The following is a 15,940-nucleotide window of genomic DNA, read 5'->3' as shown; positions in this document are numbered from 1 at the left end:
TGTGAAGATTTACGGGCGGTAGTTTCACGGGAACTACAACTCCCAGAAACCCTTGCAGCAAAACCCACGCTTATTGGCCATCGGAAGGACCCGCCGCTAACGTGACGCACTCAATAGCCAATAGTCTAGAGGCATCTCCGAGGTTCAAAGGCCGAGGCTTCCGTTAGTTGTCCGGGACTTCTGATCCGCGGTCTTGTGACGTGAGCGGTCCCCGGGATTTTATGTGTGGGGCGGGGAGGCAGAGAGATTGAGGTATTTCGTGGGGTTTTTTTTTTTTTTTGTTTGTTTGGGTTTTTTTTGGCCAGGCCTGGCCGGTGTAAGGGAGGCCCGGTTTGGGCAGAGAGGGAAGTGGGTGACATTTAAGGCCCAGGGATGTAGGCATGGGGAGAAGTTGGGAACTAGGTGGACGGTGTGTGAGGGAGAGTTGGGAGAGGACCAGGCTGCAGTAGAAGCAAGCTGGGGTGGGTTTCAACAAGTGCCCTTGGGATGCACGAGCGATACTTCTGGTAATAGAGCTTAAGGAATATAGCCTTATTTGTAGTAAGGTAGAAGTCGCCTACGAACTTTGAGGTGTTTGAACAAGCCGAACTGAGAACTTGTTTTAAATCACAGATCATAATAGCCGAGCTTTTAGTTAATTTCTGAAGGCTCTAACAGGTTGATCAGTTAAGCTGTTGCCAGTATCTCACGTCTCTCATCCGTCTGGGGAGGCAGAAGGAGATTTTTGGTTTTGGTTTGGTCTTTTGGAGACTGGGTGTCATTTTGCAGTCAGTGCTAGCCTGCGACTAACTGGACTGAGGCAGTGTGTGCCTCAGTGTTTGCGCACGCTCGCGCACTTGCTTTGGTGCGTAGTTGGAAGACATAGGGCAACTTTGTGTCTTGGTTCTCTGCCGCTTTGTGGGATCCAGGGGTTGGACTCTGGTATAAGGCTTGTGCACAAGCCCCCGATAAATGCTGGTCTATCTTGACTGGGTTTTGTTTGTTTGTTTGTTTGTTTGTTTTAAGGATGAGATCCTTAATTGCTTTGGCCTTACTAACCTTATGTCAGTGACCCCCAAATCCTTCCCTGTGACCGCCTAAGGTACATCCATTGCTACTTTATAGGCATCTTACATGAAACACATTTAATACTAAATTTTGTCACAATATCGAAGTGTCTCAGCTGGTGGAGCGTCTGCCTAGCACACGCAGGGTTCTGGGTTCCATCCTCAGTACAGCATAAACCGGGCCAGTATTATTTTCACTACTCAGGAAGTGCAGGCAGGAGGACAAGATGCTCCAGGCCTGTCTGGGCTACACGAGGGTCTGTATCAAAAATAAATGTTACGTCTTACACACCTGTCTCATCTTCAAAGCTTGCCTCTGGCTAATGGTTCAGCTCTTTCCCAAGCTCAAACTTTGCATGCTGTCCCTCAGGTCTTTTTCAGTAGTCACCTATGTCTAAGAGCATAGGTTTTTTGTCTGCTGGAGAAGCATCTCCTGCATCTAGCCCTCTTTCTTTGTGAAAACAGCTGCAAACTTTGTTTCCTCTCTCTTTTTTATTTTATCCTTTGTTTTTTGTTTTTGGGTTGGGGGGGTTGGTGGGGTTTTTTTGGTGTTTTTTTTTTTTTCATTTGGTTTGGAGTTTTTGTTTGTCCGTAGGCCCCCCTACACACACACACACACACACACACACACACACACACACACACACACAGGGTTTCTCTGTAATCTTGGCTGTCTTGGAACTCGCTTTGTAGATCAGGTTGGCCTTGAACTCAGATATCTGTCTGCCTCTGCCCCTCGGGTGCTGGGATTAAAGGCGTGCACCACCACAGCCTGGCTTTTATTTTTATCTGTTATTAAGGGTTCCTGGAGAGGGGCACACATACTACAACAGATGTGTAGCAGTCACAGGACAGCTTTCGTGAGTTTGTTCTTTCCTTGAACTTTGTCGGGTTCGGGGATTGCACTCGGGTTTTATGGCAAGCACTTTTATCTGCTGAGTCAGCCCACTGATTCTTTTTCGTCACCTTAGTACTGTGGTGTTCAGACTCATGCTCCCCTCGATGTGACTCTGGTTGGATAGATAGATGATCTGCTTTACTCTCAGATCCTGCTACCTCTGCCTCCCTTAGGACCAAAACAGATCAAGTTAGAAAGGTATCTCTGTAGCAAATAATACAAGCCCTTAACGTCTTAATGCTTTCTGAAATAACTTCTTTACTTGTAAGTTAGGGGGAGGTGCTAGGGATTGGACCTAGGGTTTTGAGCATCCGAGGCAGAAATTCTACCAATGACCCACATCCTCAGATCCAGAAAGACTTTTTTACATGCTGAAGGTGTATGTCCAGTAGTCAAATTTGGGAATAGAAAAGTGATTTAAAAAAAAAAAAGAAAGAAAGAAAGCCCGGCGGCGTTGGTGGCGCACGCCTTTAAGCCCAGCACTCTAAGAGGCAGAGGCAGGCGGATTTCTGAGTTCAAGGCCAGCATGGTCTACAGAGTGAGTTCCAGGACAGCCAGGGCTACACAGAGAAACCCTGTCTTGAAAAAACCAAATCCAAAAAACCAAAAAACCAAAAAAAAAAAAAAAAAAAAAAAAGCAAAACAGCCTGGGTAGTGAGGGCGCACACCTTTAATCCCAGCTCTCGGGAGGCAGGGCTCAGTGAAATTGAGGCCACTCTGGTCTACAGAGTGAGTTCCAGGGCAGCTAGAGCTATACAGAGAAACCCTATCTCATCCCCTCCCAAAACACAACAACAAAATAAAAAAGAAAAGGCTAACATGAGGGTCAGTTTGGTGCCTAGCAGGTAAGGACGATTGCTGCTAAGCTTAGCAACCTCACTTTATGTTCAGGACTCATATGGTGGAAGGAGAGACCCAACCCCTAAAAGTTGTTTTCTGACCTCCACATGTGTGTCATGCATGTGTGTGGTGCTCGCGAGACACACACACACACACACACAGAAATCCTGTCTTAGTTCAGGAGAATAAAGTATGTTAGCATTTGAGGACTTCTGTCCACTTTCTTCTTAAAGGAACTAGTATTTATTTGTTCTTCTTAAAGGTCCTCTATGACATTGTGTTTCCCCGACCTCACAAGTCCCTTTCCTGTGTCACTGTGTCCACACACTGTCTGTGACATTAGACTAAAGCATAAAATATGTCATCTAAATTGGTTTTTTATTTAGTTGGCCCATTAGGAGGTTTTCTGCCCAGGAAAATGTATCATGCATTATTTATCGATACAACTCTTTTAAAAGGGCCCAAGTAGTTGCCAGAGAAGAACCGCATGTTGTAGACCAGTGCAATAGGGGTTCCAGTTCTCACCATTAGCAACAACAAGGGACTCAACCCCCATTTGGCAAGTCACTGGAGAGCCACTTCATGTGATATACTGTGTAAATGCAGAGCAGAGCATTCCTCGTTAGTGCAAGATTCTAAGAACAGACTTAATGGTGAAAAGACAAAGTTTACAGATAGATTACGTACTGACTGCCAGGTTATTTTGAAGAGCATTTATTTCTTCAGATAGAGCCTGAAAGCAACCTCTAAAGTTCCTTCTTGACACTTTACCAACCAATAAGACAGGTTGAACCATGTCTATGGTGTGTTCAAACTGGATGGTCCTTTGGGAACCGACAAGATGAAACGTTTTATGGATTAGTGTTCACTAAGAGCCCAGGACTGCTAGTTTTAAGTTTCACCTCTGAACTGTACCCCCAGCTGCCAAGGACCAGCCTATGCTTGGAGAGGGATTCTGAGAGAAGGGGTGTCTGGGAAAGACTCGAAGTCAAATCGTGGGTCCAAGCTGAAGAACTAACTGTGTTCTGCCTGATACGACTTTTCCAGTCTGCTTCTCTCTGTGTTCTGCTTTCTCTCTAGAGATGTCTCTGTCCTATTGCTATAAGACAGCGCTCTGTCCATGTCCTGCTTGCCGTCTCAGTTCTCTCTCTCTCTCTCTCTCTCTCTCTCTCTCTCTCTGTACACTGTTGCTGTCTTCAGACACACAATTAGGGGGCATTGTATCCCTTTACAGATGGTTCTGAGTCACCATGTGGTTACTGGGACCTGAACTCAGGACCTCTGGAAAAGCAGTCAGTGCTCTTACAGCTGAGCCATCTCTCCAGCCCCTGTTTGCTTTTGTTAACCACAGACAGTATGCTTGTGGAGTGATACCCTGCCTGAAATTACCACTTGCACCCTGCTGAGCCTAACCTTGCTCTTTCCTAGGCTGATCCTGAACTCAGGAATCCATCTACCTAAACAAAAAAACTTAGCTGGTTGGGATCTCTTGCCAATCACCACTCCCTAAATCTCTTTATCTCCTTCCTTAGTAATTTTCTAACAAGTTGGCTCACAGCTCAGTTGCTTTTGTTCCTTTAGATTTGTGAAGCCCCTCGTACAATTCATTTTGCATACTTTTTGTTCCATAGTTGAGAAATAATATTCTCCCCCCCCCCATTTTTTTGGTTTGTTTGTTTGTTTTGTTTTGTTTTTTTTAATCTCCGAGACAGGGTTTCTCTGTGTAGCCCTGACTGTCCTGGAACTCACTCTGTAGACCAGGCTGGCCTTGAACTCAGAAATCCACCTGCCTCTGCCTCCCAAGTGCTGGGATTAAAGGCATACGCCACCACTGCCTGGCAATAATATATTTTCAAACTCAAGTATTTAGAGCTCTTTCCCCTCTTTAAGGGCTGTCCTGAAGGCCTCAGTGTCTACCATTTTGCTGAGACATAGCCCACACCCTCTACTCCTGGTATTTCTAATCATCAAGGAGTCATTAACAGGGAGAACATTCCTCAGAATGAGACTCCTCCTCTGCTGTGGGCCCAGAGAGTATGTACATTATTACACAAGCAAGCCTTACACCCACAGCAGCCAGCAGCAGGCCTGGAGGCCCACTGTGGGGCCTTGTCCCACAGGCAGGAACCATGTCACTCTGTCCCTATCAGGGCCATGCAGGACTTGGCACCCAGCCTCTACACATGTTCACTGATCCGTGTTGGGGAAATTGTCTACTGATAAGCATGGATCTAGTTCACAGATAGAGCAGTTGCCTAGCATGTCTAGGGTCTGGGTTCAACCCTCAGTGGTAAACAAAAAATGGTTAATATTCTTTGACTGTTTAAAAGCTAAGATTTTATTTTAAATCTTAAAACTCTTCATGAAGTAAGTATATTTTTATATATTAATATTTTACTATAAGAAGATAATTTAAATATATGATTATTAAAAAGAATTCCCTCCCAATACAGAAATTGAAAAGTCCACTTTATCTCTTATGCCACCTTATCTCACTATCTACTGTGAACAGGTTACATGTCATTCCTGACCTTCCCCTGAGTATGAAAACACACACTCTCTCTCTCTCTCTCTCTCTCTCTCTCTCACACACACACACACACACACACAAACACACACACAAACACACACACAAACACGCGCGCGCGCACACACATGAGTAGACACATAATGGTGCATGTTTTTCCTAAATAGCACATATTCATGGGTTATCATATCAATTGCATTCTTATTTGAGATCTCTCACTTATAGAAAGTCCTTTTTCTCTTTTTTGAGATCTTACCCAGGCTGGTCTCAGATGTACAGACTTAGGCAATCGCCTGCCTCAGCTCTTGAGTATCTGGGCCTATGGGTGGGCACCACCCCTGCCTCTAGTGGTCTGAGGCAGTGGTTCTCAACCTTCCTAATGCAGAGACGCTCTGAAACAGTTCCTCATGCTGTGGTGACTCCCAACCATAAAACCATTTTTGTTACTACCTCATAACTGATTTTGCTACTGTTGTGAGTCGTAATGATATCTGTGTTTTCTGATGGCCGTAGGTGACCCCTGTGAAAGGTTGAGACCTACAGGTTCAGAATCATTGGTCTAATTTCTTCTGTATTGACATACTCATCTTTTCTTTTCTTTTTTAGATAACACGCACGCTAAGCAATCCATCTCCCTTCAAGCTCTGACCTACCTGTCAGAGTCTTCTGCAGCCCGAGCTGATCTCGCACTTGCCGGATAGCTAAGGATGGCCTTGAATTTTTGATCCTCCTGCCTTTTACTCCAAGGTACTGAGACTACGGACCTGAACCTCCGTGTGTGTTTGCTGTATGAGTGGATGCACCTAGCACTAGAACATCCCCGGCAAGTGCTCCACCGCTGAGTTACGTGCTTGTACTAGGTTTTTCCCTTGCAAAGATTGTTGCTAGGAACATTTATATATGTGATTGACTTACATGGTATGGTAAAATAGTCTTATATTTTGCAGACTTGCTTATCCATTGTTTTATTCATTTAGGTCTTTAACCATCTGGAGTTTATTTTGTCATAATTTTTTTTTAACATTTTGGAGCTTTTAGTTTTATTATCTAAAATAAAAATTATTCTTTTACCCAGCATGGTGGTACGTGCTTTTAATCCCAGCACTGAGGAGACAGAGGCAGAGGCAAGCAGATCTCTGTGAGTTCAAGGCCAGCTTGGTGTACAAAGCAAGTTCCAGAACATTCAGAGCCAAATAATAGAAAGAGCAAGTCTCAAAAAGGGGGGTGGGGCGGAGAGACGCCTTGGTTACACTGACTGCTCTTCCAGAGGTCCTGAGTTCAAGTCCCAGCATCCACAACTATCTGTAATGGGATCTGATTCCCTCTTCTAGTGTGTCTGAAGACAGCTACAGTATACTCATATATAATTAATAAATAAGTAAGTAAATAAATAAATAAATAAATAAATAAATCTGAAAACAAAAAGCAAAGCCCTATACAGCTCAGGCTAACCTTGGCCCTCAAGTTCACTCTGTATACCTGCCTACTTTCCTTCATTTTCCAGCTCATAGAAAGACTACTCACATTTTAGTATCAAACTTGAAGTAATAAAATTCTAATGTAAAATAGTGGCAGGGATCAGGTAGGTAAACACTTGTCTGGCACACCGAGGCCCTGGGTTTGATACCCAGCACCACACAGAAAGATAAAATGAAAACTCCTGTATTGGTGACTGATAGGAATTGAAGGGTTATGTCTGCTTCCTCTTCTTTCCAACAGAAAGACTGGATGTGAATCTGGAAGCCCCAGGCAGGATTGCCTGTGTTGATCAACACCGCCATCTTAATGTTGTGAGGCTGATGCAAGATACTTTGAGAGAGTTCAGAGCCAGCCTGGACAACTCAGTGAGTCTCAGACTGGCTAGGATGACATGGTAGGCAGACTGTTGTCTCAAAACGAAACAACCTAGGGCCAAGGCCGAGTGCCTGAGCTCAGTCCCCAGCACACACACAAATAGATGCAAACAGGCACGTGACGGGTGGGTGAGGGGACTCGCTTTTGCCTGCCTGGTCCCGTCGGATTTCTGCTTCTGGGGGTGAAGGGGGGGGATTGAGATTGAGTGTATGTGTGCTCACAACTGTCTCCAGGACCAAGGGATCTCACAGACATAAAATAAATAAATCTAAAAAAAAAAAAATTGAGGGGAAGAAAAAGAACTACAAATAGCAGGACAAACTCTAAATAATTGTTCACGTGTGCATTCTCACATGCATGCACATGTGTGTGTGTCTGTGTGTGTGTTTCCGTGTGTCTCTTGTGTGTTGTGTTTTAATATGTTACAGGATGGACTGTTAACTCACAATATAGACCTCACATTTTAAAGCTGTGCTCCACCTTACTGGATGATTTTGCTGTATCTTTAACAATTTTCCACATTAGTTCTTTTGTGCCACGTCAGAGTTTTAAGCTAGGGACTTACACACGCTCAGCAATGGTCTGTCTTTGAGCCCCTCCCAAACTCTATCTCCTCATCCTTATTCCATATTCAGATGTTCCAATTCTGAAACTGCCTGAGAAAGCTTCACTGCTAGCATTGCTTACCATGTAGTCTCTTAATTTTCAAGTTGCTCTCCTGTGTCCCACAGCATTAACCAGTGAAGGTCCAGGTCTGCCGTAAAGATATAGCTTCTGCATTTGCTTGATTTTAACTTTTCTTCCCCCTCTCCTCTCCTTTGAGATAGGGTCCCACTCTACAGAACTAACTGGCCTAGAATCCACTCTGTAGACCAGGTTGGTTTCAAACTCACTGAGATTCTCCTGCCTCGACCTTAAAGGTATGCGCCCACGCCCCTTTGTAACTGACCTCCTTAATCGTTTCAGATAGCCTTTGTCGGAAAGGATGGAGTTGGGAAACGGAAAACTGCCGAGGACAGGACTGAACTCACTGAATCAAGCCGTTCATCCAACCCAGGGCCTGGCCTGGACTGACGGGAACCGTGTGGTCCTGACTGATTTACAAGTTCACAGTGGCGAGGCCAAGTTCGGGGACTCCCAAGTCATTGGCAGCTTTGACTCTGTCCGTGGGGTTTTCTGGGCCCCAGTCAGCACAGTGCGCATGCCCGCTCTGCTCGCCATCCAGCACAGGACGCTTGTCTCCGTGTGGCAGCTGTGTCCCGACACTGCAGGAGGACCAAGCAAATGGCAGGTGTCCCAGGCCTCTGAAATCAGAGAGTCACTCCCTATCCTTCCTCAGGGCTGTGTGTGGCACCCACAGGACGCTGTTCTGACTGTGTTGACTGCTCAGGATGTTTCCATTTTTCCTAACGTCCACCGAGATGGTTCCAGGGTAAAAGTGGACATCACCGTCAAGGGCCGCGTTTACTGTGCTTGTTGGACCCCGGATGGCCAGCGGCTGGTGCTGGCAGTAGACAGCAGCCTTCATTCGTATATTTGGGACAGTTCTCAGAAGTCCCTTCACAGCTGCTCCTTCTGCCCAGTGTTTCCTGTGAACTGCTCCATCCGGTCCATCACGGCCATCGGGAACTCACAGGTTGCTATAGCCACTGAACTTCCGCTCGATAAGCTTTGTAGCTTAAATGCGTCCGAAGCCTTTGACGGTTCGCCTGATGGTGGTTCACCTGCTGGTGACGATGGTGCTGTCCATACTCATCCTGTGGGTGAAACGCCCCCTGCAGATGAGCAGGTGGCCGCTACCGACATGAATTCTGCAGCGACAGTCTCCCCCTTCTCAGTTCCTCTGGATCTGACTCACATACATTTCAACCCATCACGAGCTGAACAGAGTTCTCTTATTTGTTTAAGAAAAAAGGACTACTTGACGGGAACGGGCCAAGATTCTTCACATTTGATCCTGGTAACCTTTAAGAAATCAATTACCATGACAGAAAAGGTCGCTATTCCGGGTATCCTGGTTCCTGATTTAATAGCATTTAACATGACAGCACAGCTAGTGGCCGTGGCTTCCAATACATGTAATGTAATTTTGATCTATTTGGTCGCTCCATCTTCTATTCCAAATATCCAGCAAATTCAGTTAGAGAGTAACGAAAGACCAAAAGGCATATGTTTCTTGACAGACAGATTATTATTAATTGCTGTAGGGGAACAAAAGCCCACTGAAACAGCCTTTCTTCCTTCTTCAGAATCTGATCAGTATACTGTTCGTCTGATAGTTAGAGAAATAACCCTGGGAAGAGAATCTTCTGGAACATCTGCTGAAAGTCAGGGTGCTTTCTCTGACTTCAGTGCTCTATTAAATAAAGCAGATAGAGAAGAAAAGTTCACTGACAGCCTTTCCCCAGGTTCGAGTCCCCTGAGCCAAGGGCTCTTGCTAACAGCTAACTCCAGTACTCTGAGTGGGAGGTCTGGAAGAGCCCTTATTCAAGAAATTAAAAGTCCCTTGTCCCCTCTGTCCAGTGATTCCATTGTCCATGAAACCCTTCACAGGCCCTCCTGGCTTTGCACACCACTGCCTAGACACAGCAGGACCCCAGAGCATACCAGCACCCCAGAACTGAATTCACCTCAAAGAGAGAACTTTAAAAAAGAAAAGGAGACTTGCCCACTTTCCAGAGAGCTGGAAATTCTATCTCGGCGCCTGGTTGGGATGCAGGAGTGTCTTATTGAACTTATGGATTTTCTACACAAGGAGAAGCAAGTCTCTCCTGCGTATCCGCCCTCTCAGGACCCTCCCTATGTTCACCTCATTCTCCAGGTAATGTCTTTTTTGAGGGGCTTCCACTATACAGGAAGCTCTCACATCTGGTTTGTCCTGCCAGGAACACTGTGGGGAGGTGCGGAGGGCTTGAGTGAAGCACAGTGACCTGTTGGAGCAGTTTGGAGTTCCTTTGTACAGTTAGATGGATGGCAGCCTGCCAAAGGGGCTCACACCACAGTTTAGCATGATTTTACCCTATCCTTGGTGTGGAAATTAATGACTACACTTTGTTGACTTATATTTAGGGGAAAAAAAATAGGGTTAGTTGTGTCCATTGTGAAAACCTTGTGTGTCTGTCTCTCTGTGTGTGTGTGTGTGTGTGTGTGTGTGTGAGAGAGAGAGAGAGAGAGAGAGAGAGAGAGAGAGAGAGAGAGAGAGAGGAGAGAGAGATCAATTAAGATGTTTTCAGGTAGGAGAGATGGCTCAGCAGTTAGGAGGACTAGCCGCAGGCCGGGCAGTGGTGGTGCACACCTTTAGTCCCAGCACTTGGGAGGCAGAGGCAGGCGGATTTCTGAGTTAGAGGTCTACAAGAGTGAGTTCCAGGACAGCCAGGGCTACACAGAGAAACCCTGTCTCGAAAAACCAAATAAATAAATAAGAGGACTAGCTGCTCTTTTAGAGGACCCGTGCTCATTTCAATTCCCAGCACCCACATGGCAGCTTACAACTGTCTATATTTCCAAGATCTGACATTCTCACACAGACATATAGACATACATGCAGATAAAGCACCAATGCACATAAATAAAAATAAAATATTTTGCAAATGCAAATCCGTCACATTTTTTTCATCAAGGACACTTCTTTTCCCATTGGACCTGGCTCTGTTCCACATGTTCACTTATTTCAGGAGCAGCCGCGTGGCTCCTCCCACACTTGCCTCCATACATATAAAATCTGACACAGATCCTTGTATGATACATACAGCACGTGTGGAGTGCGCCATCACTGTTTGCAGCAGTGTAGTCATGGGGTGCCCTGTGCCTCGAGCTGAGTAAACCAGTTCATTTTCAGCTGGGTACTTCAAAGATGCTAAAATAGTGTATGTATTCATTGGGTTTAGTACCTTTATTTTTGTTAAATTGGTTCCAAGAAATGAAGTGCAAATTTGAAGAGTGTATTTCTACAATTTGTTTGTTTTGTTTTTGGGATGAGATCTCTTGTAGCTCAGGCTAGCCTCTCAAGGATGCCGTCGAACTTCTCGTGGGCAGTGTTTGTGCTCCTGGGAGTCATGCGCTTGTGCATGCTGTGTCTAGAGGGAAGGCTTTCCATTTGCCCAGGTTTCTCACTGAGCCTGGATCTCACTGATTCGACCAGTGAGTTCAGGGTCACCTGTCTCAGCCCAGCCGGCACCTACCCTGCTTTTTTTTTTTTCCATTTACTCTGGCTCTAATGCTAAGACCCCAAGCTATTTATCCCTTTGCCTTCACCTCTGAAGTACTGGGGCCATGGGTGTGTACCCCAACACCTGATTTTATGTTGTGCTGGGGACCAACTCAGAGTCCTGTGTGTGCTAAACTAACCTCTACCATTTGGGGAGAACTGCCGGTTTAATACCACTTTCTACTTGTATTTAAAAAGCTATTAGGAGGGTCAGAGAGATGACTCAGTGGTTAAGAGCACTGACTGCTCTTCCAGAGGTCCTGAGTTCAATTCCCTGCAACGACATGGTGGTTCACAACCATCTGTAATGGGGTCTGGTGCTTTTTCCCACTGAGCTGTCTCTTAGTAATGGAACTTTTGCTGTGATGAAACACCATGACAAAAAGCACCCCTTTTCTGGGGGGAAAAGGATTTATTTCACCCATAGTTCCAGATAACAGCTCGTCAGAAGAAGAACTGAGCTTATCACCTTGCTAGTGAGGAGACTGGAGGCAGGAGCTGATGCAGAAGCCGTGCAGCGGTGCTGCTTACTGGCTTGCTCCCCATGACTTGCTCAGCCTGCTTTCTTATAGACCCAGGACTATCGGTGCAGGGATGGCACCACCCACAATGGGCTGGGCCCTCCCCATCAATCACTAATTAAGAAAATGCCCTACTGTCTTGCACATAGCCCAGTCTTTTTTTTTCTTAAAGATTTATTTATTTAATGTATATGAGTACACTGTAGCTGCCTTCAGAAACACCTGAAGAGAGCATGGGATCCCATTACAGATGGCTGTGAGCCACCATGTGGTTGCTGGGAATTGAACTCAGGACCTCTGGAAGAGCAATCGGTGCTCTTATCCCCTGAGCCACCTCTCCAGCCCACAAGGCCCAATCTTATGCCAGCATTTTCTCAGTTGAGGTACCTTCCTCCCAAATGGCTATACCTTGTGTCAGGTTGACATAAAACTAGCCAGCATACCTGGTCCTAGAAGTAATATTTTTATTCTATATTTATGATTATACTTTTAGGCTCACAATGAGTCTTAAGTTTTTTTTGACAGATAGGTCAGTTTAAGGATATTTTCCTCTAGGTATATTTTAAATCACTTCTAAAATGACTTCATTCTTCCATGACTTAAAAAAAAAAAAGTGTTTGTGTTTTGAGACAGGGTCTCACTGTAAGCCTGGGCTGGCCTCAACTTGCCTTGTAGATCAGGCTAGCCTTAAACTCAGAGAGCTCTGCCTGCCTCTGCCCCCAGTGCTGGCTCCGAGGCATGTCCACTAGGCCCAGCTCACTCTACGTTGTTCTTAAGAGACGTCATTCCTTGCTTCCACAGTTGGTTAACCATTTCTCCTTTTACTGGAAGAAGCCTTGTTCTGTAGGTCCTGCTGAGAGAAGGGCCGTGCTCCTCTGCGACGGGAAGCTAAGGCTCAGCACCGTCCAGCAGATGTTTGGCCTCCACCTTGTTGAAATGCTGCACGGTAGGTGGAAGCCAGCGCACCCTCTCCCTCCCTTCTCTTCTGAAGCTTCAGGAACGGAAATGGTACCAGCCACTCCAGAGATTCACTGAGTAGTTAATAAATGTGATTGATTGCCTGCTGTATGCCCAGGCCTGCTAGAGATAGATAGTACTGCCCATGGAAACGAGCCCTTCCTTGAGGGACTTACACCCAGCTTGGGGAATGCACACCTTTTTAAAAAGGAAACTCAGCTGCAAGGCAACACATAGATAGCTACAGTGTGCCCGTAGCAGTCCAGTGTGCCAGCCACGGGAGCACGTTGGTGATGGTGGAGTTGACTCTCTCTCTCTCTCTCTCTCTCTCTCTCTCTCTCTCTCAATCTCTCTCTCTCTCTTTTTTTTTTTTTTTTAGTAACCTCGGCTGTCTTAGAACTCACTCTGTAGACCAGGCTGGCCTCAAACTTACAGAATTCCCAAGTGCTGGGATTAAAGGCGTGCACCACCACCGACCAGCTCATTTTGTTAGCAGCAGGCACCACGTTGAACATAAGACAGTTTATTTTTCCCTTCAGTATTGTAACATTTTTCTGTTTTGACAGATAAACATTTATAATAAGGCTTTACAATGGCCATTTTTGACAGATAGGTCAGTATTATTTCTGAGGCATATAATTTTTATTTCCATATATTTTCTTGTTTATTTATTTTGGTTTCATTTTTAAACATTTATTATTATCATTTTTTTATTGTATGTGTTTCTCCAGGCATGTATATGCATGCAGTACCCATGAAGGCCAGAAGAGGGCATTAAATTCTCTGTGACTGGTGTCACTGGAGTATTTTCGCCCTCGTGCACTCACCCTCATGCACTTGCTAGGAATTTGGTCCTCTGGAAGAACTGCTCTTACCTGCTGAGCCATCTCTCAAGCTCTACTTTTTGTTGTTGTTGTTGGGTTTTTTTTTTTTGTTTGTTTGTTTGTTTTTTTGAAACAGGGTTTCTCTGTGTAGCCCTGGCTGTCCAGGAACTCACTCTGTAGACCAGGCTGGCTTCGAACTCAGAAATCCGCCTGCCTCTGCCTCCCAAGTGCTGGGATTACAGGCGTGCGACACCACCGCCCGGCTCAAGCTCTATTTTCATTTTATACGTATGAGCGTATGAGCGTTTTACCTGAACACCATGGGCACACTGGCCTAGGAGACCAGCATGTTGGATCATCTCTGTCTATCCTTGAAATGCTCTGAACGCTCACTGTGCACACACAAACACACACACACATACAGGCAGCTTACTCATGCTTGTAAAATAGAATAAAAAATACAGATTTAAGCCATTTTCTTTTTTTAAAAAAGGATTTATTCATTTATTATGTACATAATATTTTGCCTGCATGCATCCTTGTGCACCAAAAGAGGGCACCAGGTCTCATTACAGACAGTTATGAGCCACCATGTGCTTGCTGGGAATTGAACTCAGGACCTCTGGAAGAGTAGTCTTAACCTCTGAGCCATCTCTCTAGCCCCAGTCATTTTTGGTTTTAATCGTTAGAAATAACACTAAGAAAACCTTCCTACATAGTTGTCTTTAACTTTTTGGAGTGTGCATTTTTCAGAAATAAAGTACAGGGTCTCTGAGACTTGAAGGAACCAGAGATGGTCCAAGTACGTGTCACACTAGTACCCCAAAGCTAACTGGGATTTTCGAGGTCACTATCCTACTTCTAGTCAGCTCACCCACCTTGGATAGCCACAGTTGGTCCTAATGTACAGAATAAAAGTTCCTCATGAAGTTTCTAGAGAAACTCGTACCCGTCCTGATGTGCAGATGAGACTGGCAGTTATGTGCACAGCCCATATGATGAATGTCAGTCCTGAGGGACACTGTGTGCTCTTAGCTTCCAAAGACCCACGTGAGCTGGTTGTCTTTGACACCCCCTCGTGCACTGCCCTGAGCTCTGACCCTAATACAACTCCATCTTCTCATCTCCATGTTTCCTGAGAAGTGTTAGATGATGGAGTTTGTAAGGTTTTATATCAACTCCTGAATCTCCCTCTTTACAAGTCTGCCCCATGTAGTACTGTGTACCTGTGACGCAGCACTTGAGGCTGTCATGATTACCACTTTGAGCTAACCTTGGGCTACACAGTACTAGAGCAGCTCCAGAATGAAATGTAACAGCCTTGATGATGTCTTGCAGTCATCGGTTTGCCCTTATAGACTCGTATGGCGGCCTAAAGCACTGTGCACTTAATTTATTTTGTAGATTCCCACTGGATCCTCCTCTCTGCCGACAGCCAAGATTTCATCCCATTAACTTTCACAGCTGCCCAGACAGTCGTGGTGAGAGATGGCAGTCTGTCCGAGCCAGAGGGAGCTAGGGGCCCTCTTTCTCACAGTCAGGATCCTGATCCTCCACCTGAAGTCTTTGGAGACCTTTGGAAACGACTGGCTGCTTCAACAGCGTGACCTGGTGGCTGTCTCAGAGCGCACGTGCTGCCACAGTCCCCTTGGGCTGTGTGCTTCTGGGCAGCAGGGCAAGTGACTGTTCATGTATTCACGACTGTGCCCCTTTGAGGACAGAATTCTCAGAATGAAACCACAATATCACATGGGCATATAGATAGTACTTTATGATGTCTCCTTGCTTCCCCGGCCTGAAGCTGTGTCAGCACTGCCCGTGAGTGTTCGTAGGATTCAGTGGCTCTAGTGGTAGAGCTTCTTCTTGCTCTAAAGATGCAGGTGACGACAGCCCCTGGGGAGCCTGCGCCTCAGAGCAGCCTTTTAGTCCAATTCCAGTACAAAGGACGTCAGAGACCCCACTTCTGCCTGCAGGACTGCCTGGATCAGGAGGAAGTTCTGAGGCTGGCCATCCCCCGCTCCCCGACCCCAGATCTAAAACCAATCCTCTCACTCCTATACACAGTTCTGGCTGACAGAGGTCCAGATACTGCTAAAAAGTGTTCTGTGCAAATTTTTTTTGTTGTTTTTTTGGGTTTTTTTTTTTTTTTTTTTTTTTTTTTTTTTGGTTTTTTCGAGACAGGGTTTCTCTGTGTAGCCCTGGCTGTCCTGGAACTCACTCTGTAGACCAGACTGGCCTTGAACCCAGAAATCTGCCTGCCTCTGCC

At 45.6% G+C, this 15,940-nt stretch overlaps 1 protein-coding gene across 7 annotated transcripts; it reads left to right on the top strand.

Annotated features, from left to right (window-relative positions):
* Nucleotides 1–137: 137 nt before the first annotated feature.
* On the top strand, nt 138–15,800 carry Wdcp (WD repeat and coiled coil containing). 7 transcript variants are annotated; one of them, XM_052186158.1, is made up of 6 exons: nt 138–200; nt 5,918–6,058; nt 7,031–7,184; nt 8,132–9,986; nt 12,725–12,839; nt 15,079–15,800. In XM_052186158.1, exons 4-6 carry the CDS (start codon nt 8,151–8,153, stop codon nt 15,279–15,281), a joined length of 2,154 nt encoding a protein of 717 aa, XP_052042118.1. In that variant the 5' UTR covers nt 138–200; nt 5,918–6,058; nt 7,031–7,184; nt 8,132–8,150; the 3' UTR covers nt 15,282–15,800. The 7 variants fall into 7 exon arrangements, 6 of the variants coding, with proteins under 6 accessions (XP_052042118.1, XP_052042117.1, XP_052042121.1 ...); XR_007978394.1 differs by having other exon boundaries at nt 156–252; nt 12,741–12,839; nt 15,079–15,177; XM_052186157.1 differs by having other exon boundaries at nt 156–252; nt 7,031–7,155.
* The last annotated feature ends 140 nt before the right edge of the window (nt 15,801–15,940 follow it).

This window comes from Apodemus sylvaticus, chromosome 6 (genome assembly GCF_947179515.1).
Source record: "Apodemus sylvaticus chromosome 6, mApoSyl1.1, whole genome shotgun sequence".
NCBI lineage: Eukaryota > Metazoa > Chordata > Mammalia > Rodentia > Muridae > Apodemus > Apodemus sylvaticus.
Note: the sequence above shows the minus strand (reverse complement) of the source record. Positions and strands in the feature narration are given on the sequence as shown.

Excerpts from the sequence above, each read along its gene's own strand:
- Wdcp (XM_052186158.1), top strand. The coding sequence starts at position 8,151 with ATGGAGTTGGGAAACGGAAAACTGCCGAGGACAGGACTGAACTCACTG. Across the intron at positions 9,987-12,724 it reads ATGTTCACCTCATTCTCCAG|AAGCCTTGTTCTGTAGGTCC; the intron begins GTAATGTCTTTT and ends TTTTACTGGAAG. Across the intron at positions 12,840-15,078 it reads CCTTGTTGAAATGCTGCACG|ATTCCCACTGGATCCTCCTC; the intron begins GTAGGTGGAAGC and ends TTTATTTTGTAG.